Consider the following 27,138-nt stretch of genomic DNA (forward strand, 5'->3'; position numbering starts at 1 on the left):
TTATTTATCTTTCCTCCCTGTTATGTTGCCCCCTGTGCTTCCAAGGCTCGCCACAGACTTGGCAGTGAGAGTGTTTCCTGGTGTTTGGAACCTTCTCTCTTTTTAAGACTCCCTTCCCAGGATGGAGCTCCGTCCCTACCTCTTTTGTCTCTTTTTTTGTCTTTTATATTTTTTCCTACTGCTTTTCGAAGACAATGAGCTGCTTTTCTGGGTGCCTGATGTCCTCTGCCAGCATTCAGAAGTTTTTTTTGTGGAATTTACTCAGCGTTTAAATGTTCTTTTGATGAATTTGTGGTCTCTCCATCCTATTACTCTGCCATCTTCTATATGGTGATCCAAATGTCAGTTTTTAAATCTTTCCCCTCAGGAATCCTAGAGACCTAAGAAAATACATTTATGATGTAAGGATCACTAACTCACTGAGAGGTATGTGCTGTGCACTGCTCCAAGTGGTTCACACATACTCACTCATTTAAGCTCAACTATCCAACTAGGTGGAAGTAGTATTATCTCCAATTGACATATAAGGATTCCAAAGCACATTAAAGTTAAAGCACAGAAAAGTTAAATAACTTACCCAAATTTACATAAGCTAGTAAGCAGTAGAGCTGGGATTGGAGCTCAAGTAACTGGCTCCAGATTTAAAGAGTTTCTACTGTTACTGTGGCCTTACCAAACTGTAATGCACTACTTAACTCACATTGAAAGAGTCACAATTATTTAGAACATGGCAACAAAATCATTTTTTTTAAGTTTTATTTACACTTGTATCTTATAAACAGAGTAACTTAAATTGAAACATGATGAAATGAAAGTTTGCAGCTCTAATCATCCCTTAAACACCCCAAAAGATTTAAATTAAAATTAATGTGCTAATATAAAAATATTTCCTCTTTCCTAATTTATAGCAGCATATTTTCTTCCAAAGCTATCACATATATTTAAAGACACATTATAGAAATTAGGAAACTTAAATGATGTACAGAAAAACAATAATCAAAAAAAAGTTAATTCAGATGTACACTATCAGAAAAAGATACTGCAGTAAAACAACATGTGGCTTAAAAATCAATACAGCGTCCTTTTCGTTCCCAATCTCCATATCGGGTAGGTTCTGGGCCTCTGGGTCCACCTTTCTCTTTTGTAACAGGATTAATATCATCTGGAAATTCTGAAGAAATAATAGGTTAAAATAAAAGCAGTCAATGGAGGTGAGAAAAGCATTATTGTCAATTCTGCAGATGAGGGTGCTGAGCTGACAGTTAACGAGGCTGGATGCTACTGATGAAGCTACTACTATGCAGTCGTTAAACAAACTCTAAACGTAGTTCTTCCCAGCATGCGAGATCACTTTAGGATACAATCTTCATATTCAATCAACTTTATTACTTGCATTAATGACTTAGAATTCTCAGACCCCTCTCAGGCTCTCATCTGTGGACTGGCTGGATTAGAACAGGAGGAAAGGGGTACAGAGAATAGACTTCAAATCCACAGGGTTTGAAAGGCTGTGAAACAAGATTACTTTGAATATTACTTTGACTCAATGCCTTACTTTTTCTTATGAGTGAACTGGGGACAATCATACCTGCCCTGAGAAATAAAGAAAGAAATGAATGTAAAGTGTCTGGCACAGTGCCGGGTACATAAGAATGCTCAATTAATTCTAGCTATGAGTATTAATTTTCCTCATCACATGGTTTTGGCTTCACCAACTGATTACCTGAAACTGCCATTTATGTGCATGTGCTTAGTCACTCAGTCATCTCTAACTCTTTGTGACCCCATGGACCACAGCCTAACAGGCTCCTCTGTCCATGGGATTCTCCAGTCAAGAATTCTTGAGTGGGTTGCCATGCCCTCCTTCAGGGGATCTTCCCAACCCAGGGATCAAACCCAGGTCTCTTGCATGCGCCTAACAGCTGCTAATACTGTTAACACTAGGTGTTCATAATAGGAATGTTCATTTTGAGTTCATGCTCAATTCTGAAGACTCTCTATATATTAATTACTGCTTGTAATAATCCTTTGGGACAGGAATAATTATTATCTCCACTCTACAGATGAGGAGCTCAAGGTTACACAGCTACTAAGTGGTGAAACTGAGTTTGAATTCACACATTCTGGTTGCAGTCTTGCTCTTGGCACACACACTGTACTGACTGTACATGGGGAGAACAGGAGAGGAACCAGCCACTAGAACCACCCAGTTCTTTTTCCAAAGGTATTTATATAATGAATATTTATTTATTTGACTGCATTGGGTCTTAGCTGGGGCACACAGGATCTTCCCTGTGTCACAGGGGATCTTTCATTGAGGTGCGTGGACTCTCTAGTTGTGGCACATGGGCTCCAGAGTGTGAGGGCTTTGGCAGTTGCAGCTTGTGGGCTCAGGAACTGAGGCTCAAAGACTCTGGAACATGTAGGCTTCAGTAGTTGTGGAATGCAGGCGCAGTAATCATGTCCTTGCACTGGCTTAAGTTGCCCTGTGTTATCTGGAATCTTCCCAGACCAGGGATGAAACTCCTGTCCCCTGCATTGGCAGGTAAATTCTTAACCACTGTACAACTGGGGAAGTCCTAAAAATAGTAGTCTATAGCTCTTAATCCCATCCATACCCGTTGGCTTCCCAACTTCCCTCTTCCCAGTAGTAACCACTAGTTTAGTTTCCTATACCTGTTAGTCTGTTACTGTTTTGCTATATACCCTGTTCTTATTTTTTAGGCTCCACATATAAGAGATGAAAAGCAAGTATTTCTCTTTCTCTTTTTTCACTAAGCAGAATATTCTTGAGGTCCATTTCCATTGTTGCAAATGGCAGATTTCATTCTTTTTAATGGCTGGGTAATATTCCAGTGTGTGTGTATGTGTACACACCACATCTTCTTTACCCACTAATCTGTTCATCATTTAGGTAGTTTCTGTATCTTGGCTATTGTAAGTAATGCTATGAACTCTGGGGTGCAATCTGTGCCTTCAAATTAGTGTTTTCATTTTCTTTGGATATATACATGCTGGTGGAATCACTGGGTCATATGGCAGTTCTATTTCCAGTTTTTTTGAGGAAACTCTATAATGTTTTCCATACTGTATGAACCAATTTACATTCCCACCAACAGTGTATGAAAGCTTCCTTTTCTCCACACCTTCTCTAGTATTTATTATTTTTGACTTTTTGATGATGGTCATTCTGACCACTGTGAGCTGACACCTCATTGTAGTTTTGATTTGCATTTCTCTAATAATTAGTGATGTTGAGCATTTTTCTCCATGTACCTACTGGCCACCTCTATGTCTTCTTTGGAAAAATGTCTATTCCCATCTTCTGCCCATTTTTTGATTGGGTTATTTTTTAATATGGAGTTGTAAGAGCTGTTTATATATTTGGATATTAACCCTGGTGGTCAAATTATTTGCAAGTATTTTCCCTTATTTCACGGTTATCTTTTCGTTTTATCCATGGTTTCCTTCGCTATCCAAAAGTTTTTAAGTTTAATTAGGTCCCATCTGTTTATGTCTGCTTTTATCTCTTTTGGTTAGGAGACAGATTCAAAAAAATATTGCTACAATTTATGTCACAGAGTGTTATGTCTATGTTCTCTTTATGGTTTCAGGTCTTACATGTATACACTTAATCCACTGAGTATTTCTGTATGTAGTGTGAGGAAACGTTCCAATCTTTTCTTATGAAGCTGTCCAGTTTTCCCAACACAACTTTCTTTTTCCATTGTATATTCTTGCCTCTTTTGTTGTAGACTAATTGACCATAGGTGCATGGGTTCATTTCTGGGATCTCTACTCTGTTTCATTAATCTATGTGTCTGTTTTTGTGCCAGTACTAGGCTGTTTTCATTACTGTGGTTTTATAGTACAGTCTGAAGTCTGAGAGCTTGATCTTTCCAGATCTGTTCTTCCTCTGGATTATTTTGGCAATTTGGGGGCCATTTGTGGTTCTATATGAATGTCTGGATTATTTATTCTAGTTCTGTGAAAAATAGCATGGTTATTTTGATAGGGACTGCCTTTAATCTGCAGATTCCTCTGGGTAGTTTGACCATTCTAACAGTATTAATCCTTTCAATTCAAGAGCACAGGATATCCTCCCACTTCTTCCATCATCTTCAATTGCCTTCATCACTGTCTGTTTTCAGAGCAGACGTTTTTCACCTTTATTCCTAGGTGTTTTATTCTTTTTGATGTGATTTTAAAGAAGTTTTCTTTTTAACTTTATCTTTATGATAGTTTATTATGGGTATATTTATTATGTGATAGTTTATTATGTTTATCTTTATGATAGTTTCTTAGTGTATGTAAAAGAAACATATTTCTGTATATTAATCATATTCTGTAACTTTATAGAATTTATTAGTTCTAGTAGTTTTTGGATTTAGACTTTAGGGTTTCTTATATATAGTATCATGCATCTGCAAATAGTGACTTTTACTTCTTTCTTTTACATTTGCATACATATTTATCTTCCTTGTTCTACTGCTGTGGCTAGAACTTTCAATATGATGCTAAATAGGTGGCAAGAGTGGGCATCCCTGTCTTGTTCCTGAATTAGAAGAAAGGCTTTTCAGCTTTTACTGTTGAATATGATGTTAGCTTTGGATTTGTCATAAGTGGCCTTTATAATGTTGAGACATGTTCCCTCTATATATCCACCCAGATGAAGAGTTTTATAATGATTAATACATTTTTTCAAAGATTTTTCTGAATCTCTTGAGATAATCAGGTGGTTTTTATCCTTCCTTTTGTTAATGTATCACATTAATTGATTTGTAAATACTGAACAAACCTTGTGTCTCTGAAATAAATTCAAATTGATCATTGTACATAATCTTTTAAATATATTTTTGGATTCAGTTTGCTAATATTTTGTTGAGGATTTTAGAATCTATATCAAAGATTCTGACCTCTAATTTTCTTTTGTTGTAGTGTCTCTGTGTGGTTTTGATACCAGGGTCATTACTGGTGGTCTTGTAGAATGAATTTGAGAGTACTCTGACAACTTCACTTTTCTGGAATAGTTTGAGAAGGTTAAGTGTTAGCTGTTATTTACATGTTTGGTAGAATTTTCCTTTGAAACCGGCCAGTCCTGGATTTTTGTTAGGGGGGAGTTTTAAAATTACAGATGCAATTTCACTACTAATGATTGGTCTGTCCAAGTTGTGTAGGTCTTCTTGTTTCAGTCTTGACAGGTTGTATGTTTCTAGAAATTTATTTCTTCTAGGTTGTCCAATTCATTGGCATATAACTATTTCTGATTCTTTTGTGTTTCTGTTATTTTCATTGTTATTTTTTCTTTCATTTATTTGGGTCTTCTTTTTTTCTTGGTGATCCTGACTAAACTTTACCAGTTTTGTTCATTTTGCCAAAGAGCCAGCTCTTGGTTTCACTGATCTTTTCTATTGTTACTGTTGCTCTCTCTATATTTCCCTCTAATCCTTATTGGCAAATTCAGACTTAAATTGAAGAAAGTAGGGAAACCACGAGACCATTCAGGTATGACCTAAATCAAATCCCTTATGATTATACAGTGGAAGTGAGAAATAGATTTAAGGGACTAGATCTGATAGAGTACCTGATGAACTATGGACAGAGGTTCATGACATTGTACAGGAGACAGGGATCAAGATCATCCCCATGGAAAAGAAATGCAAAAAAGCAAAATGGCTGTCTGGGGAGGCCTTACAAATAGCTGTGAGAAGAAGAGAAGCACAAAGCAAAGGAGAAAAGGAAAGATATAAGAATCTGAATGCAGAGTTCCAAAGAATAGCAAGAAGGATAAGAAACCCTTCCTCAGTGATCAATGCAAAGAAATAGAGGAAAACAATAGAATGGGAAAGACTAGAGATCTCTTCAAGAAAATTAGAGATATCAAGGGAACATTTCATGCAAAGATGGGCTCGATAAAGGACAGAAATGGGATGGATCTCATGGAAGCAGAAGATATTAAGAAGAGGTGGCAAGAATACACAGAACTGTACAAAAAAGATCTTCACAACCAAGATAATTTTGATGGTATGATCACTCACCTAGAGCCAGACATCCTGGAATGTGAAGTCAAATGGGCCTTAGAAAGCATGACTACGAACAAAGCTAGTGGGGGTGATGGAATTCCAGTGGAGCTATTTCAAATCCTGAAAGATGATGCTGTGAAAGTGCTGCACTCAATAAGCCAACAAATTTGGAAAACTCAGCAGTGGCCACAAGACTGGAAAAGCTTAGTTTTCATTCCAATCCCAAAGAAAGGCAATGCCCAAAATGCTCAAACTACCACACAATTGCACTCATCTCACATGCTAGTCAAGTAATGCTCAAAATTCTCCAAGCCAGGCTTCAGCAATACATGAACTGTGAACTTCCAGATGTTGAAGCTGGTTTTAGAAAAGGCAGAGGAACCAGAGATCAAATTGCCAACATCTGCTGGATCATGGAAAAGGCAAGAGAGTTCCAGAAAAACATCTATTTCTGCTTTATTGACTATGCCAAAGCCTTTGACTGTGTAGATCACAAGAAACTGTGGAAAATTCTGAAAGAGATGGGAATACCAGACCACCTGACCTGCCTCTTGAGAAACCTATGTGCAGGTCAGGAAGCAGCAGTTAGAACTGGACATGGAACAACAGATTGGTTCCAAATAGGAAAAGGAATATGTCAAGGCTGTATACTGTCACCCTGCTTATTTAACTTATATGCAGAGTACATCATGAGAAATGCTGGGCTGGAAGAAGCACAAGCTGGAATCAAGATTGCCGGGAGAACTATCAATAACCTCAGATATGCAGATGACACCACCCTTGTGGGAGAAAGTGAAGAGGAGCTAAAAAGCCTCTTGATGAAAGAGAAAGAGGAGAGTGAAAAAGTTGGCTTAAAGCTCAGTATTCAGAAAACGAAGATCATGGCATCTGGTCTCATCACTTCATGGCAAATAGATGGGGAAACAGTGGAAACAGTGTCAGACTTTATTTTGGGGGGGTCCAAAATCACTGCAGATGGTGACTGAAGCCATGAAATTAAAAGACGCTTACTCCTTGGAAGGAAATTTATGACCAACTTAGATAGCATATTAAAAAGCAGAGACATTACTTTGCCAACAAAAGTCCATCTAGTCAAGGGTATGGTTTTCCAGTAGTCATGTATGGATGTCAGAGTTGGACTGTGAAGAAGGCTGAGCACCGAAGAACTGATGCTTTTGAACTGTGGTGTTGGAGAAGACTCTTGAGAGTCCCTTGGACTGCAAGGAGATCCAATCAGTCCATTCTGAAGGAGATCGGTTCTGGGTGTTTTTTGGAAGGAATGATGCTAAAGCTGAAACTCCAGTACTTTGGCCACCTCATGAGAAAAGCTGACTCACTGAAAAAGACTCTGATGCTTGGAGGGATTGGGGGCAGGAGGAGAAGGGGACGACAGAGGATGAGATAGCTGGATGGCATCACAGAGTCAATGGACGTGAGTCTGAGTGAACCCTGGGAGATGGTGATGGACAGGGAGTCCTGGCGTGCTGCAACTCATGGAGTCGCAAAGAGTCGGATACGACTGAACAACTGAAGTAAACTGAATCTTTACTTTCTCCCTGTTGCTGACTTTGGGCTTTGTTTGTTCTTCTTTTCATAATTCTTTTAGGTGGTAGGTTAGGTTGTTTTCTTCTTCCTTGAGGAAAGCCTGTATTGCCATAAACTTCCTTCTTAGAACTGCTTTTGCTGTACCCCATAGATTTTGAGTGTTGCATTTTCATTTTCTTTTTCTCACTTCCTCTTTGACTTCTTCATTGGCCCATTGGCTTTTTAATAGCATGCGGTTTAGTGTCTAAGTATTTGGTTTTTACCCATTTTTCTTTCTGTAATGAATTCTTAGTTTTGTACTGCTATGGTCAGAAAAAAATGTTTGATATAATTCCTATACTCTCATATTTGCTGGGACTTTTTTTATGGTGTAGCATGTGTTCTATCCTGGAGAATGTTTCATGTGCACTTGAAAAGAATGTGTATTCTTTTGTTTTTGTGTAATGTCCTATACATATTCATTAAGTCCAAGAAGTCTATTATATTATTTAAGACCAGTGTTTCCCTACTAATTTTCTGTCTGGATAATTTGCCCATTAATGTACGTATGGTGTTAAAGTACCCTACTATTATTGTGTTATTTTCAATTTCTCCCTTTTTGTCTGTTTATATTTGCTTTATACGTTTAGGTGTTCCTGTATCAGCAGTAAATATGTTAATGATAATATTCTGTTTTAAACTGACCCCTTTATCATTATTATAATGCCCTTCTTCATCTGCTGTTACAGTGTTTGTTTAAAGTCTACTTTATCTGAATATTGCTATTCCTGCTTTCTTATCATTTTTATTTGCATGAAATAACTGTTTCCATTCCTTCACTTTAAGTCTCTGTCTTTAGTTGTGAAGTGAGTCTCTTGTAGGCAGCATATAGAAGGACCTTGTTTTTAATCAAATTAGCCACCTATCTCTTTAGATTATTTAGTCCTTTGACATTTAAAGTAATTATTCATAGGTATGAGGCTTCCCCGGTGGTTCAGTGGTAAATAATCCATCCACCTGCTAAAGCAGGAGATGCAGGTTTGATCCCTGGGTCAGGAAGGTCCCTTGGAGAAAGAAATCGCAATCCACTTCAGTATTCTTGCCTGAAAAAAAAATCCCATGAACAGAGGATTTTGGTGGGCTACAGTCTATGGGTTCACGAAGAATTGGAGATTAGTGTGTGCACACATACTTAAGTGATGATCCCTAGTCCTGACTTTTATACATTTGCCTTTTATAGCAGGATTTCCCCTTCCCTATAATTTACTGCTTTTCCATTTAGAGAAGTCCCTTCAACATTTCTTTTAGGGTAAATTTAGTAATGATGAATTCTGTTTTTGTTTATCTGAGATGCTCTTCATCACTCCTATTTTAATGATAATCTTGCTGGGCAGAGTATCAGGGGTTATGGGTTTTCCCTTTCGGGATTTTGAATGTATCTGCTGCTCCCTTCTGGTCTGTAAAGCTTCTGCAGAGAAATCAGGTGTAGATTTATAGGGATTCCCTTGTATATAATTTTTCCTTTGCATCCTTCAGAATTCTCTCTTCAACATTTGCCATTTTAATTATGGTATGTCTTGGAGAGCATTTGTTTGGATTCGTCTTCTTGGGACTCTCTTCCAGTAGCTGTTTTCTTCTTCAGACTGTGAAAATTTTCAGTCATAATTTCCTCAAATACATTTTCCATCTCCTCGTTCTCTCTTCTCCTTCTAACCACCCCCCCTCCCGATATGTTATCGCAAATATTTCCTGGATTGTTTTCATTTTTAAAAATTTGCCTTTTTGGTGTTCTGATTGGGTGATGTCCATTATTCTATCTTCCAGATCACAGATGCATTCTTCTGTGTCACTTAGCCAGCTACTCACTCCTTTCAGTGTTTTTCAGTGTGTTTTTTTTCTTCAGCCTAAAGAATTCTTCATTTCTGATTGGAGTTTTTTTTAAATATTCTCTAGTTCCTTATTAAAAATATTGCTATGCAGATATATTCTTTCCCCTAATACAGTTAACATTTTTGTAACAAATGCTTTGAATTTTTTATCTAGTCAATTATTTATTTCACTAGTTGTTTTTTCAGGGGCTTCCTAATGCTCTACTGAGAGAAATTCCTCTGCCTTTTCATTTTGCTTAACTTTCTCCATCTTGAGGAATTTAGATCAAACATTTTGTCCAAAGTGGCGCTCTTATGCAGGAGTGTCCCTATACAGACTCTGTGTGTTGAATGCCTTTGGTGGGAGAGCTGAATCTGACATGGATTCAGGTCATGTCTTTCCTCTGGCTGTGCGGATAGCAATCTCCTTGGCAGAAGGTGGGCCTGGTGGTGGAGGGGCTAGAGCTGGAGCCAGGTGTGGGATGGGATTCCCCTTGCCACAGCTAGGTGACAGTCACTGCCCTACTGGGGGTGACGTATGACCCCAGGTTGCTGGAGCTGAAGCTCAGAGGTCAGGCATGAGCTGGTTCTGTTCCCTTTAAGTATGTCTTTTTCTCTCTCCTTGCAGTGTCAAAGCAAACGGGGTCTGCCCAGGTTCTCATGCAGCCACACTGGGACTGGATCACCTCTGCATACTATGGCTGAATCTTCTTTCTGGTTGTGGCTGCCATATTCAGGGCCACACCATGGCACGGTACAAATGGGGCCAGAGAGTTGGCTTGTCTTGGGTTGAGGTGCACACTGAGGTAGTCACAGGAAAGCTAGCAGCTGCTGGAGCAGGCTTCTCTCTGTCCTGCCTGGGTTAAGCCTGTATGTGTCCTCCTCATAAGCCTTCCTGTTAGTCCCAGTAACCATCGAACCAGCCAAGGGGGCTTGCCTCCTCTGTGTAAGATGCCAGGACAGGAGCACCCAATCTGTGGTTTTCACAGCTCAGTCTCTAGAGTATGTCTCCATCATGTACTCTCCCATTTCCTCTGAGTCCTCTCCCAAGGGCATGGGTCCTGAGCTGATCACTGTTCTTTCCTTTCAACCTAATTATGTGTGGCTCTTTCTTACAGCCTTGATTATACCAGTCTTTCTGCCAGTTTCCAGTGAAAACTATGCCATATGTAGTTGTATTTTTGATGTGTTCGTGAGGGAAGTTGAGCTCTATGTTCTTTTATGCCATCATCTCACTCAACCACCCCAAACTACGTCTCTTTAGAAAACTGAATCATTACCCAAATCCTGTAGTCCCTCTCTAAGCAAAAGAAAGGAGATACAGAATTTACCTTGAAAATTTTCAAATATTCATTCATTTTAAAATTCTATCTCCACTGTGAATAAACTGTCCTTCCCCCTCATTATTCTGTTTTCTAAAAGAACTCCTTGCTTTGACTTCCTTTGGAAGCCTCTCGAGTGGAAGCTTTTCCTCTCTCCTATCTATGGGACTCACTGGTGCCTTAGTGCAGCCTGGGCTGCCATAACAAAATACCAGAAACTGGGTGGTTAAAAAAAACAGAGATTAATTTTCTTACAGTTCTGGAGGCTGGGTGTCTGAAATCAACTCCAAATCATGTTCTGAGTCTCATTCTAGATGAATGCAATAGATTTTTAACTCATCTCTGTTTTCTAACTCTCATGGCTCCAGCCTAATCTGCACAGAAAGCTGAATTAGTATTTCAAAAACAGAATACCACCCCCAATCATATTAAATGAAAGAAGGCAGACACAAAGACTATCTACTGTATGATTTGGCTAAAATTCTAAAAAAAAAAAAAAAAGGCGGCAAAACTATAATGACAGAGATCAAAGGTTGCCAGGGGGATGTGAGAATGAGACTGAGTATAAACAGGCATAGGAGTCTTTGAAGGGTGGAACTGTGTTATTCTTTGTGTTGGTTACACAACTGTAATCATGTTAAAATTTAATGAACTGTTTCACTTAAAATGGGTAAATATTATTATATGCAGATTATACTTTAAGAAGATGATTAAAACAATCTCCATCCAGCAACATTCAGTGTATTCCTCACTGTCAACTGCAAAAAGCCCATTTACTTCAAGTCCTCTCCGATCTGAACCGAATCTACTTTTCCAGCTTTATTTTCTGTTAATCCACTATACACAGTTTATGCACTGGCTACCTCTTTCAAGTGTCATGTTCCCAGTCCTTTCTTTCTGATCATTCCTTTTTCTCTTTACTGGAAACACTCCCCCACAATTCCCATCTACTTATCACAGTTTCACTGTTCCTTTAAACCTCAGCTCAAATGTTCTCTCTTTTGTCTACTTCTCTCTGACCTTTTTCTGTGTATCTCTCATGTCGGTTACCACACAGTGTCCTGTTCATAGTAATCTACATATTTCATTTTCCTTTCCTTATTCACCTTTGCATCGGACAGGGTGGCTAGTCATAAAGTATGTACTAGAGGCTGTGAGACTAGATTAGAAAGAAGACAACAAGGAAGAAGACAGACTTGTTAGGAGACCAAAAGAAGTAGAGACAGCCAGAATTTAGGCTTTATTAACAGGATGGACTCCTTGGACTCCAAGGAGATAAAACCACTCAATCCTAAAAGAAACCAACCCTGAATATTCATTGGAAGGACTGATGCTGAAGCTGAAGCTCCAATACTTCAGCCACCTGATGAGAAAAGCTGATTCACTGGAAAAGACCCTGATGGTGGGAAAGACTGATGGCACAAGGAGAAGGGTGGCAGAGGATGAGATGTTTAGATAGCATCACAGACTCGATGGACATGAAACTGAGCAAACTCTGGGAGATAGTGAAGGACAGGGATGTGTGGCATGCTTCAGTCCATGGCGTTGCAAAAACTTGGACATGACTTGGGGATTGAATGACAATAGAATGGAAAAGAGGAGGTGAATTTAAGAGATGTTAAGAAAGTAGAACCAAAAAGATTTGGTTAGTGATTGGATCCAGGCCACAGGAAGAGGCAGGAGTGAAGGATTATCCCCAGATTTCAGGGTTGGGTGACTGGGTTGATGGGGTATACTGGAAATCCAGAAGGAAGAGGACTGGAGCAGGACTGGTGGAAGGGAACACTGAGAAGAGTATGAGTTCAGTTTTAGATGTATTAATTTGAAATATATCTGGAATATGCAAACAAAGCAGCTCAGGAGAGAGGTGTGACTAAAGGTATAAATGTGTAATCATCAACACACATGATACTTCAGATAATCTCAGGAAGATATGAGCTCTTCTAGGAATGTTTAGAGGGCTCAGGACAAAGATCTGGCAAATACATACATTTGGGAGTTGAGCAGATACATAGGAGTTTAAAAAAGAGACCAGGAAGAAATGTTTAAAGAAGTAGAATAAGAAACTAAAGACAACATAACTGAAACCAAAACAGAAGATCTCCATAAGTAGTAGTTGTTATTGTCAAAGGTTGTAAACAGTTCAGATAAAATGAAGACTGCAAAGCATCTTCTGGATTTGGTAATGTATTTTCAACATAAACTTCAGTAACTCAAAAATTAAGATGAATGTCTAGCAATGTCAGACAGATGATTAACTGTTGAAATACGCTTTCTTCTTTGTATCTATTATATATTTAACCATTTATAAGGATACAATTTAGTGACATTAAATATTCACAATGCTGTATAAGCATAACACTATGGTCCAAACTTTTCATCATCCCCAGTATAGACTATGTACCCACTAAATAAACTTTCCCTTCCCCCTTCTCTCTAGACCTTGATGACTTCTAATCTACCTTCTGAATTTATGAATTTGCATACTCTGGGTACCTAGTATAGGTGAAATCATATAATATTTGTCCTTCCGTGTCTGTCTTGTTTCACTAAGCATAATGTTTCAAGGTCCACCCATGTTGTGGCTTATATCAAAATGCCGTTCCTTTTTAGGACTGAACAGTACTTCACTACGTGTACAGAACACACTTTGTTCATCTATTCATTGATGGACGTCTAAGTTGTTTCTATCTTTTGGCTATTGTGAATACAGCATGGATGTGCAGATATCTGTTTAAGTGTCTGTTTTTAATTATTTTGGATTTATATCCAGGAGTAAAATTGCAAGGTCACATGGTAGTTCTGTATTATACTTTTCGGGAAGTTGCAAAACTGTTTTCCATAGCAATTGTACCACTTTACATTCCTACCAGAAACGTGTGGTCCCAATTTCTCCACACTATCACCATCAGTTATTATTTTCCAGTGTTTCTTAAACTACAGAGATGGTGTGAAATGGTGTCGCTGTGGTTTTGATTTGTATTTCCTTAACGTTTAGTGACATTGAGCATCTTTTCAAACCTATGTCAGTCATTTGTATATCTTCTTTGAAGAAATGTCTATTTGAGTTCTTTGCCCATTTTTGAATTGGGTTGTTTCTGTTGTTGAGTTGTAATTTTTTTGTATTCTGGATATTAATTCTTTTCAGATATATGATTTACAAATATTTTCCCCCATTCCATAGGTTATTTTTTTCACTTTTTGATGATGTTCTTGGATAAACAAAATTTCTTAATTTTGATGATGTCTTATTCATGTATTTTTATGTTTGTTGGTTGTGCTTTTGTTGTCACATGCACGAAATCATTGTCAAATCCAAGGACATAAAGATTTTCTCCAATTTTCTTCTAAGAGTTTTACAGTTTTGCCTCTTAAGTTTAGGTCTTTAATGTACTTACAGTTAAATTTTGAATATGGTATAAGGTAAGGGGTCCAATTTCATTCTTTTGCATGTGGATATCCAGTTTTCAAAGTACCACTTGTTGAAAAGACTGTTCTTTACCCCAATGAATGGTCTCAGCACATTTGTCAAAAATTACTTAAGCATATATGTGAGGGTCTATTTCTGAGACTGCTGCTTTTGTGTGAGACACTGTAAGGAAATCTTTCCTCTCAGATTTTTGTGCTTAGCTAAAACCTTCAAAGGAATATTTTACCTCCAGATTATAACAACTTTTAGAAGTCTCCATCATCTTGGCTGGTTGATCTGCTTATTAGACTGGGCTTGATACAGTGACATAACTGAAATATTTCATGAGTGAGCAAATCCCCAAAGTTTTATATTCTAGAAAGAAATCCACACAGGTCCCTGTATCCTCTATTAATATATTCTCACCTAGGATGCTTCACTGTATAGATGGGTTACCACTCATGAAACTGGAAAAATCACACAAGGAAGGCAACCTTGCCAAAGTTAAAAAGTGGCATGTTTACATTTATGCTGTAAGAAATACTACTTTTTGAATAGCTAATATTTGCACATTTTCCACAATTCAAAGATACAAAAGGGTACAGCATGAAAACAAAGCAGTACTTTAAAAACACCAGAGCTTTAAGACATGAGCCAAAATTTGTACATACTGAATACAAAATAATGTTTGGTCTATCATCCTTCCTCTCCAGAAAACCTCTTTATTCTCCAAACTTCCCCTTCTTTCCACAAATCACATGGTTATAGTGAGAACAACCTCTTTCACCTGTGACTCAGGCCCCTGGCCATTGGCTGACTTAGCTGTGGACACCAGATGCAAGCTGGGCCAGTGAACTTTCTTCTTAAGAAATATGAAACTAAGAAACTGTATTCTCAGTTTGTTTATTCTCTTGAACGGCATAGCTGCTGGGAGCAGTTACCTTCTGCCCAGTGGACTCAGAAGGGAGTATGGAGACAGAAAACAGCTCAGTACCGACCAGAGACAAGAGAAGAAGGGAGACTATCTGGTTTCCACAGTGCTTAGTCCTGAGGTCCCAGTCTTCCTCCAACGGCCAGCAGCACTACTGCCCTTGAGCCTAACGTGTTCCCTGCACCTTACTAACAACACACCCTACCTTCTGTTAAGGCTGTTTAAGTAGGTTTCCATTATTTGCATCAAAGTAGGTTTTAACTTACATAGTTTTTCATGTGAATAATGGAATTGAATACATGAGCAAACATAATCACTGCCAAGGGCCTGTAAAACTGTTTTTAAAGCCCATACATATTGATGGTCAATATAGCAACTTTATTCATTGTTGAAATATTCTTTATTACTGTTAATGAAGAATTATAAACAATAATATGTGTTTTTAATTTTTTTCTCAGTAACAGAAACACTTTCTTTGAGACCTCAAAAATTGAGAGGAGTTTAACTATACTCACTTGTCAGTGGTTCCTTCTCTAAATTGGAATCTTCTGGTGCATCAAAACGACCTTCTGGTAACTTTGGCTTCTTAAGAGGTTGTCTGCTAGGTTCAGGTTTTCCTCCTTGAGAACTTATTTTCCTCAAAGAATTATACAGAAGGGGTGATCCTGGCAGAGTGAAGACAGTGAAAAAACAGAAGCTGTTCATTTATTCTACTCCAAAATTTAATACTTTTAATTACTTGTTTTAACCTTATACATTCACATTTATCAAAATTTAAAAGTATAAAAGGAAATATAGTGACAATTCTTCCTTTTGCCCCTATCTTTCAGACAGCCAATTCCCTTCTTTGGAGGCAACCAATGCTATCAATTTGAAAAGAAGAGCTGTGAAATAAACTAATCATTATCAAAATTGTAAAAACATATATAAAATAATGATTCCTATTTGAAACAATGCCCCAAATACCAAGATTCAGGTCACTAAGAGTAACTAAGTAGTAGGAACTTTTAAATGATAATACTTAGTATTTAAATTTCAAGACATCACAAGGAATTGTATTTAGGACTCTTAAATTCTAATACCGGTCCTCTTTTTCTGTCAATTAAACATTTTTAAATGTACCAGGCACCTGTTGTTGCTGTTGCTTTAGTCATTAAGTCACGTCTGACTCTTTTGGGACCCATAGAGTGCAGTCTGCTAGGCTCCTATGTCCATGGGATTCTCCAGGCAAGAATACTGGAGTGGGTTGCCATTCCCTTCTCCAGAGGATCTTCCCAGCTCAGGGATCAAACCCATGTCTCCTGCATTGGCAGGTAGACTGTTTACCACTGAGCAACCAGGAAAGCCCACTGGGCACCTGCAATGTATAAATGTGATCACCTTCTATGTTACAATGAGAAAGGCAAGTTTTCAGAATATTCATTGGAAGGACTGATGCTGAAGCTGTAGGTCCAATAGTTTGGCCACCTGATGGGAGGAACTGATGCATTGGAAAAGACCCTGATGCTGGGAAAGACTGAAGGCGGGAGGATAAGGGACGACAGAGGATGAGATGGTTGGATGGCATCACCAACTCAATGGACATGAGTTTGAGTAAACTCCGGGAGTTGGTAATGGACAGGGAGGCCTGGCATGCTGTAGTCCATAGATTGTAAAGAGATGGACATGACTGAGTGACTGACCCACAGCAACAAAAGTTTTCAGTATTATGAAAGTTATCCAACCCTTATTGAGATAATGTTCAATAAAGGCAAAACCACTCTGGAAAACAACCTCTGGGAATGGCGGGGGGGGGAGTTCAAATATGTGAAGGGATGGGTTTAGAGACAGAGGTGGGTACTAATTCCAGTCACACCACTGTGGCAGCATTTTAATGGCCCTGAAATAGGGTAAGAACCTAATATTCAGAATCTTTGTGCGGGTTAGGTCAGATGGTGGAAGAGAATTAAGTAGCAGATGGAATTGAGGTTGCTAATCAGATGACCCTGATCTAGGGAGACTGTCCTGAATGATCTGAGTGGGTCTATTTTAATCACAAGGGTCCTAAAAGGGGAAGAGAGAATTAGAAAAGAGAACCAGAGAGGGGGCAGTGGGAGACAGACCTGACGATGTTGCTGACTCCAATGATGGGAGGAAAGGGCCACCAAGACAAGGAAATTGGGCAGCCTCTGGAGTTGCAAGAGGGAGGAAACAGATTTTCCCCAGGAGCCTCCAGAAGAAACACAGCACTATCACCTTGGTTTCCACACAGAGAGGCTCACTTCAGATTCCTCACCTCCAGAACTGTAAGGGTTTTTAAGCCACTGAGTGTGTGGTATTTCATTATACCAGTAATATGAAACTAAAATAACTGCTTACTAGTTGTTTGATCCTTGTCAAGTTATTTTCCCTTTTTAAATCCATTTTTTTCCTCTCTAAATTGAAGATAATAGTACCTATCTCATGAGATGACTAAATAGGGCAATTCATTCAAAGCACCTAGCATAGTGACAAATTGTATTTATTATTATTATAGAATTATCTAGAAGCTCCTGGTAGTATTACATATAATTAGAATTTTCTTTCATTACACATACTTTATTCACTTTCTAAAAATCACTACATCATCCTACCCCTGCTTTAAAAAATTATATACATATATATATACACACACACACAAATATACACACATACAAGTACCCGTATGTGTGTGTGTGTGTGTGTGTTTGTGTATACATATATACCTTCCACAGCCAATTTGGAATTTACATGACTTGTTTGCAAGATTACAAAAAGTTAACATCACAAACTACATTAACAATTTCAAAATAATACACTCTGCATATCCACTGCATGGATCTCAGTGACTGACAACATTGCTGACTCTTTGAATGACCAACTGTAATGCAAATTAAAATTAAAAGGAAAGGGCCCATAAAATTCAATGAGTAAGAAAATAAATATAGTGAGAATAAGATGGTGGAGGGGTAGGTGGACGTGGAATATATCTCTCTCTGTGGAAACATCAGGAATACACCTTCAGACACAGAAGTCCTTCTAATAAGTATTCAGGATTGATTTCTTTTAGGATGGACTGGTTTGATCTTCTTGCAGGGTAAGGAACTCTCAAGAGTCCTCCAGCACCACGATTTGCAAGCACTAATTCTTTGGAGCTCAGCCTTCTTTATGGTCCAACTCTCACATCCATACGTGAATAATGGAAAACTGTAACTCTGACTATACACGCAAAGTGATGTCCCCACTTTTTAATACACTGTCCAGGTTTGTCATAACTTTTCTTTCAAGAAGCAAGTGCTTTTAATTTTGTCTGTGCAGTGATCGTGGAACCCAAGAAACTAAAATCTGTCACTGTTTCCACTTTTTCTTCATTTATTTGCTATGAAATGATGGGATTGGATGCCATGATCTTATTTTTTTCAATGTTGAGTTTTAAGCCAGCTTTTTCACTCTCCTCTTTCACCCTCATCAAGAGGCTCTTTAGTTTCTCTTTGTTTTCTACCATTAGAATGGCATTATCTACATATCTGAGGTTGTTTACATTTCTCCTGGCAACCTTGATTCTAGCTTATGACTTATTATTCAATCCAGCATTTCACATGATGTAATCGGCATGTAAGTTAAATGAGCAGAGTGACAATATACAGCCTTGACGTACTTCATTCCTGATTTTGAACTAGTCCATTGTTGCATGTCCGGTTCTAACTATTGCTTCTTTACCTGCATATTGCTCTCTGAGGAGACAGTTATGATGGACTGGAAGTACTCAGTTGAGTTCGGTTGCTCAGTCTTGTCTGACTCTTTACAACCCCACGGACCGTAGCACGCCAGGCCTCCCTGTCCATCACCAACTCCCGGTGTTTACTCAAACTCACGTCCATTGAGTTGGTGATGCTATCCAACCACCTCATCCTCTGTTGTACCCTTCTTCTCCTGCCTTCAGTCTTTCCCAGCATCACGGCCTTTTCAAATGAATCAGCTCTTCACATCAGGTGGACAAAATATTGGAGTTTCAGCTTCAGCATCAGTCCTTCCGATGAATATTAAGAACTGATTTCCTCTAGAATGGACTGGTTGGATCTCCGTGCAGTCCAAGGGGCTCTCAAGAGTCTTCTCCAACACCACAGTTCAAAAGCATCAATTCTTCAGCGCTCAGTTCTCTTTATAGTCCAACTCTCACATCCATACATGACCACTGGAAAAACCATAGCCTTGACTAGTGGACCTTTGTTGGCAAAGTAATGTCTCTACTTTTTAATATGCTGTCTAGATTGGTCATAACTTTTCTTTAAAGGAGTAAGTGTCTTTTAATTTCATGGCTGCAGTCACCATATGCAGTGATATTGGAGCCCCAAAAAAATAAAGTCTGCTACTGTTTCCCCATCTATCTCCCATTAATGACAGACTAGATGCTGTGATCTTAGCTTCCTGAATGTTGAGCTTTAAGCCAACTTTTCCCTTCTCCTCTTTCACTTTAATCAAGAGGCTCTTTAGTTCTTCTTCACTTTCTGCCCTAAGGGTGGTGTCATCTGCATATCTGAAGTTATTGATATTTCTCCCAGCAACCTTGATTCCAGCTTCTGTTTCATCCAGCCCAGCGTTTCTCATGATGTACTCTGCAGAGAAGTTAAATAAGCAGGCTGACAATATACAGCTCTGAGGTACTCCTTTTCCTATTTGGAACCAGTCTGTTTTCTAGGTCCAGTTTTAACTGTTGCTGCCTGACCTGCATACAGATTTCTCAAGAGGCAGGTCAGGTGGTCTGGTATTCCCATCTCTTTCAGAATTTTCCAGTTTGTGGTGATCCACACAGTCAAAGGCATTGGCACAGTCAATAAAGCAGAAGTGTTCTGGAACTCTCTTTTTTGATGATCCAATGGATGTTGGCAATTTGATCTCCGGTTCCTCTGCCTTTTCTAAAACCAGCTTCAACATCTGGAAGTTCACGGTTCACGTATTGCTGAAGCCTGGCTTGGAGAATTTTGAGCATTACTTTACTAGCATGTGAGATGAGTGAAATTGTACAGTAGTTTGAGCATTCTTTGGCATTTCCTTTCTTTGGGACTGGAATGAAAACTGACCTTTTCCAGTCCTGTGGCCACTGCTGAGTTTTCCAAATTTGCTGGCATATTGAGTGCAGCACTTCCACAGCATCATCTTTTAGGATTTGAATTAGCTCAACTGGAATCCCTTCACCTCCACCAGCTTTGTTCATAGTGATGCTTCCTAAGGCCCACTTGACTTCATGTTCCAGGATGTCTGGCTCTAGGTGAGTGATCACACCATCATGCTTATCTGAGTCATGAAAATCTTTTTTGTATCGTTCTTCTGTGTATTCTTGAGACTTCTTCTTACTTCTTAATATCTTCTGCTTCTGTTAGGTCCATACCATTTCTGTGCTTTATTGAGCCCATCTTTGCATGAAATGTTCCCTTGGTATCTCTAATTTTCTTGAAGAGATCTCTAGTCTTTCCTTACTGTTGTTTTCCTCTATTTCTTTGCATTGATCACTGAGGAAGGCTTTCTTATCTCTCCTTGCTCTTCTTTGGAACTCTGCATTCAGATGGGCACGTCTTTCCTTTTCTCCTTTGCTTTTGGCTTCTCTTCTTTTCACAGCTATTTGTAAGGCCTCCTCAGACAGCCATTTTGCTTTTTTGCATTTCTTTTTCTTGGTGATGGTCTTGATCCCTGTCTCCTGTACAATGTCATGAACCTCCGTCCACAGTTCATCAGGCACTGTGTCTGTCAGATCTAGTCCTTAAATCTATTTCTTACTTCCACTGTATAATCGTAAGGGATTTGATTTAGGTCATACCTGAATGGTCTAGTGGTTTCCCCCACTTTCTTCAATTTCAGTCTGATGTTGGCAATAAGGAGTTCATGATCTGAGCCACAGTCAGCTCCCGGTCGTGTTTTTGCTGACTGTATAGAGCTTCTCCACCTTTGGCTGCAAAAAATATAATCAATCTGATTTTGGTGTTGACCATCTGGTGATGTCCATGTGTAGAGTCTTCTCTTGTGTTGTTGGAACAGGGTGTTTGCTCTGACCAGTGCATTCTTTTGGCAAAACTCTATTAGCCTTTGCCCTGCTTCACTCTGTACTCCAAGGCCAAAGTTGCCTGTTATTCCAGGTGTTTCTTGACTTCCTACTTTTGCATTCCAGTCCCCTATAATGAAAAGGTCATCTTTTATGGGTGTTAGTTCTAGTAGGCCTTGTAGGTCCTTATAGAACTGTTCAACTTCAGCTTCTTCAGCATTACTGGTTGGGGCATAGACTTGGATTACCGTGATATTGAATGGTTTGACTTGGAAAAGAACCGAGGTCATTCTGTCGTTTTTGAGACTGTGTCCAAGTACTGCATTTTGGACTCTTTTGTTCACTATGATGGCTACTCCATTTCTTCTAAGGGATTCTTGCCCACAGTAGTAGATATAATTTAACCCAGGTCATCTGAGTTAAATTCACCCATTCCAGCCCATTTTAGTGCACCGATTCCTAAAATGTTAATGTTCACTCTTGCCATCTCCTGTTTGACCACTTCCAATTTGCCTTGATTCATGGACCTAACATTCCAGGTTCCTATGCAATATTACTCTTTACAGCATCAGACCTTGTTTCCATCACCAGTGACATCCACAACTGGGTATTGTCTTTGCTTTGGCTCCATCTCTTCATTCTTTATGGAGTTACTTCTCCACTGATCTCCCATAGCATATTGGGCACCTACCAACCTGGGGAGCTCATCTTTCAGTGTCCTATCTTTTTTCCTTTTCATACTGTTCATGGATGGGATTCTCAAGGCAAGAATACTGAAGTGGTTTGCCATTCTCTTGTCCAGTGGACCACATTTTGTCAGAACTCTCCACCATGACCCATCTGTCCTGGGTGGCCCTACATGGCATGGCCATAGTTTCACTGAGTTAGACAAGGCTATGGTCCACATGATTAGATTGGTTAGTTTTCTGTGATTGTGGTTTTCAGTCTGGTATTACTAGGAATTCTTTAAGAATTCCTCACATTTTGTTGTGATCCATAGTCACAGGCTTTAGTGTAGTCAATGAAGCATAAGTAGATGTTTTTCTGGAACTCCCTTGCTTTTTCCATGATTTAACGAATGTTGGCAATTTGATCTGTGGTTCCTCTGCTTCTTCAAAACTCAGCTTTTACATCTGGAGTTTCTTGGTTTATGTACTGCTGAAGCCTACCTTGAAGGATTTTGAGCATTACCTTGCTAGCATGTAAAATCAGTGCAATCATATGGTAGTTTGAGCATTCTTTGGCATTGCCCTTCTTTGGGATTGAAATGAAAACTGACCTTTTCCAGTCCTGTGGCCACTGCTGAGTTTTCCAAATTTGCTGGGATATTGAGTGCAGCATGTTTACAGCATCATCTTCTAGGATTTTAAATAGCTCAGCTGGAATTGTGTCACCTCCATTAGCTTGTCTGTAGTGATGCTTCCTAAAGCTCACTTGATTTCACACTCCAGAATGCCTGGTTCTAGGTGAGTGACTCTACCATATTGTTATCTGGGTCATTAATACCTTTCTTATATAGCTCTTCTGTGTATTCTTTCCATCACTTCTTAATCTCTTCTGCTTCTGTTATTAATAGTTCTTTACCACTTCTTTTATCCCTTCATCTATGTAAGAAACGTTCCCTTGGTATCTCTAATTTTCTTGAATAGATCTCTAGTCTTTCCTATTCTACGGTTTTCCTCTATTTGCATTATCCTTGCTATTCTCTGGAACTGTGCATTCAATTGGATGTATCTTTCCCTTGCCTTTCACTTCTCCTTTCTGCAGCTATTCGTAAAGCCTCCTCAGACAACCACTTTGCGTTCCTGCATTTCTTTTTCTTGGGATGGTTTTGTTCACTGCCTCCTGTACAATGTTACAAACCTCTGTCCACAGTTCTGAAGGCAGTGGCTCTACCTCAAGATCTAATCTCTTGAGCCTAATTGTCACCTCCACTGTATAAGCATAAGGGATTTTATTTAGGTCATCTGAATGGTCTAGTGGTTTTCCCTACTTTCTTCAATTGAAGCCTGAATTTTGCATTAAGGTAGGGAAGGAAATGACAACCCACTCCAATATTCTTGTCTGGAGAATTCCATGGACAGAAGAGCCTGGTGTACTACAGTCCATGGGGTCACAAAGATTTGGACACAACTGAGTGCCTTAACACACTTTGCAATAAGGAGCTCATGAGCTGAACCACAGTCAGCTCCAGGTCTTGTTTCTGATAAGTGTATGGTATGTTTCAAATATTCTAAAAATTTATAAGCATTTATGCAAAATAAAAATGGCACAAAATCCCTGGCTATCAGGTATAACATAGACAAAATCTGAAGCTAAAATTTTGCTTCTTAAATGATGCAGATACATGACAGTAAATAATAAAAGTAATATTATGCATTAGGTGCCAATGTGCCAGGCACTGTGTTAGGAGCTGGAAAAAATGTCAACTTATTTGTATGAGTATAATTGCGAATTATAATAATTCTGTTTAGCATGAACATGATCATTTTCTGGAAAAGTGACAGCGGGCAGATGTGGTAGAGACTGTGCAGTGTGTCCAGCAGCCGAGCTGCTTTCCCTTCTTCCAATGAGTTCCAGAACGCCCTCTCCCACCGTCTGTGATCAAGCTGAGCAACAGGCCACTCACTTAGGGATCACATATCCCAGCCTTCCCTGAAGCCAAGCAGGCACATGTCCAAGTTGTGGCCAGTGGGCTGGGTTAGGAAAAACATATGCAAATTTTAGGCCACCTCAATTTTCCAACAAATCAATTGCCCTGGATTTCTTTTTCCATTCCCTGAGATTGTAATGTGGACAGTGCAGTGACCCACCTGTAAGGGTTACAAGGAAAAGCCAAGAGATCAGATTTCTCAAGGTGCTCTGAGACCACAGAACCATAAATAGAACTATTTTTGTATCAGGTAGACGTGTGACAAAACGCGGAGGAAAAGAATTTTTCTCATTTTTGCACAATACATGATTAGACAGGAAACTGGGCTCCTTTACAGAAATGAGGAAATTCACCATAAAGCTCACATCTTCTTTCTCAAGGGATGCTTTGGCCTTTTCCAAAGCCTATTTACAACTGTGTCTATAAGAACATTACAGGCAAGAAGAATGACTTTCTAAGAGAACTAATAAAAGCAAACGAAAAAGAGTAAACTGTCACTAAAAAAATAAAAATAACTTTTCAAAACTTCTGTTTGATAGAGATGCCCAAGCGCTACAGCCAAACTCATCCAAAAATGTTTAAAAAAATATATATATATATATATATACACACACACACACACACACAAAACATTTCTAAATCAGAGAAAGAAATGTTAAGAAAGGAAATAATGATAAGAGTATCAAAGCATTCCTGTAAGATAAACAGTTAAGCTGGTATATAACCTGGGTCTTTCTCACCTAGAGTTTAGTGTACAGAGGTCTCAGGACAGCAGGGAGAGCACAGTCTTTTGAACCCAAGCAAAACAAATAGCCTACTAGAGGCCAGAACCCAGGAAGGGTCATGCACTGAGTAAAGAGAGTGATTTGGAAGATTTTTAAAGGTGCATATAACTACCTGGGGAAGATCATATTAAAATGCAGATTCTTAATAGGTTTGGTATGACCTAAGATTCTGCATTTTAACAAGTTCCAAGGTGAAGCTCCTGTTGCTGGCCTAAAGAGCAAGGGACTAGAAGACAAACTCTAGTTAATGAACACCTTTGTTCTGTGTAACGATGTTAAAAAGGAAGCCCTTCTTGATATTTTGAAGCCACTGGTTGACCATATCTGTGTTTATGTCAGATTACACACTATGTACAGGGTTCAAAGACCCTCACGGGAGCATCTTTCTATAAAGTGGGTTAAAGTCTGAAGTTGAAGTGCAGAAGCAAATCCTCTGAGGACAAATAGTTTTTCAACTCACGTCTTCTGGAAGTCTCAAAGAGGGAATACTAATAAAACATTCAAGGAAACAAGCTATCATATGCAAGATCAACAAACAACAGAGCTAGGACCATAAAGATCTATACACTGAAATCAAAATTAAAATAACTAATATGTTTAAGGAAATAAAAATGAAGCCAAAGAGACAAATTAGTAAGAGACTGAAAATTCACTAGGCCAATAATTAAAAGCAAAACAAAACAAAACAAAACAAAACAAAAAAACCCAACTCCCAACAACCACAAATTTAAATTTAAAGCTCAATAAAAGCCCTAAATAGCAGAATAGATATAGCTGAAAAGAGTTAGTGGCCCAAATAAAGTTCTGAAGAAATTATACAGAAAAAAGCATAGCAACAAGGAGATAAAAATAATAAAAGCAATGTTAAAATATTTGGACGATAAAATGAGGGCTAACAAATGTTTGTTTCATCACAGTTCCAGAAGGAAATAATGAAAAGACCAGGAGACGTCCAACAGACAGGAATGTTCAGATGCAGGAAACAGAGCCACAAGTAAAAAAAAAAAAAAAAATTAAATAAGAAAAACACATCTAGACACAAAGTAAAATGAAGAAGCCAACATCAAAGGAAGATATAAAAAGCAGCTAGGTAAAGCAGAGACTACTAATGAAGGAACAAACATTAGACAGAAGACCTCCCAATAGCTATAAAGAGAGCCAGAAGAGATAGAGCTGTGAGACAATGATACGTTTATTGAAACTACCTTGCAAGAACAAGAGAAATAAACCATATTTTCAGATTAAAAATAAAATACATGTTTAAAAAAAAAAAGCACTGAGAAACTTGATCACAAGACTATCACCAACGGGAACATCTAAACAATGTACTGTAAGAAATTGATTCAAGAAGTGTGAAATAAAAAGAGAAAAATAGAAGTTTTAAACATTGACTATATAAAAATGTAATATGTTGATTTGTGTTACTACACAATTCCACCCTAACATATACACAAGAAAACATATATACACACACACAACCCTAAAAGGTTGAACAACAGAGTAGGAGGGTGAATGAATTCAAAGCATTTTTAAGCTTTGTACTGTTTAGGAGGAACATGAAGATATTAATTTTGGGGGGCTCCAAAATCACCACAGATGGTGATTGCAGCCATGAAATTAAAAGACGCTTACTCCTTGGAAGAAAAGTTATGACCAACCTAGATAGCATATTCAAAAGCAGAGACATTACTTTGCCGACTAAGGTCCGTCTAGTCAAGGATATGGTTTTTCCTGTGGTTATGTATGGATGTGAGAGTTAGACTGTGAAGAAGGCTGAGTGCTGAAGTATTGATGCTTTTGAACTATGGTGTTGGAGAAGAGTCTTGAGAGTCCCTTGGACTGCAAGAAGATCCAAGTAATCCATTCTGAAGGAGAGCAGCCCTGGGATTTCTTTGGAAGAAATGATGCTAAAGCTGAAACTCCGGTACTTTGGCCACCTCATGCGAAGAGTTGACTCATTGGAAAAGACTCTGATGCTGGGAGGGATTGAAGGCAGGAGGAGAAGGGGACGACAGAGGATGAGATGGCTGGATGGCATCACTGACTCGATGGACATGAGTCTGAGTGAACTCCAGGAGTTGGTGATGGACAGGGAGTCCTGGCGCGCTGTGATTCACGGGGTCGCAAAGAGTCGGACACGACTGAGTGACGGAACTGAAGTGAAGATATTAATTAACTTCAACTTCCTCAAGCATGCATTCAGATTTCAAGAGTAACCAATAAAAAACAATGTTTATCTTTGAAATCACAGAGGAAAAAAATGAAAGAAGAAAACATTTAATTGAAAGTATGACAAATAGAAGGTAACAAAAAATGAGACAGCAGAAATAAGGTCAATTTTATCAGTTAATATACAGTAAGTCCCCTATATACAAAAGAGTTCCAGTTTGAGAGTGTTTGTAAATCCTACTTGTTCATAAATCCAACAGAGATCAGCTGGTAAAGAATCCACCTGCAATGCAACAGACAATTCCTGGGTTGGGAAGATCCCCTGGAGAAGGGATAGGCTACCCACTCTAGTATTCTTGGGCCTCCCAGGTGGCTCAGATGGTAAAGAATCCACTCACAGTGTGGGAGACCTGGGTTCAA

At 38.8% G+C, this 27,138-nt stretch overlaps 1 protein-coding gene across 1 annotated transcript in view; it reads right to left on the reverse strand.

Annotated features, from left to right (window-relative positions):
- Positions 1-750: 750 nt before the first annotated feature.
- SDHAF4 (succinate dehydrogenase complex assembly factor 4) overlaps positions 751-27,138 on the reverse strand; it is a 33,087-nt gene continuing 6,699 nt past the window's right edge. The window contains exons 2-3 of the mRNA XM_040261406.1: positions 15,593-15,742; positions 751-1,171 (exon numbers count right to left, since the gene is read on the reverse strand). Coding sequence (XP_040117340.1) covers positions 1,062-1,171; positions 15,593-15,742 — 260 coding nt within the window. The 3' untranslated portion in view covers positions 751-1,061. The remainder of the gene's footprint in view (positions 1,172-15,592; positions 15,743-27,138) is intronic.

The sequence above is a fragment of the Oryx dammah genome, unplaced genomic scaffold (genome assembly GCF_014754425.2).
Source record: "Oryx dammah isolate SB20612 unplaced genomic scaffold, SCBI_Odam_1.1 HiC_scaffold_19, whole genome shotgun sequence".
NCBI lineage: Eukaryota > Metazoa > Chordata > Mammalia > Artiodactyla > Bovidae > Oryx > Oryx dammah.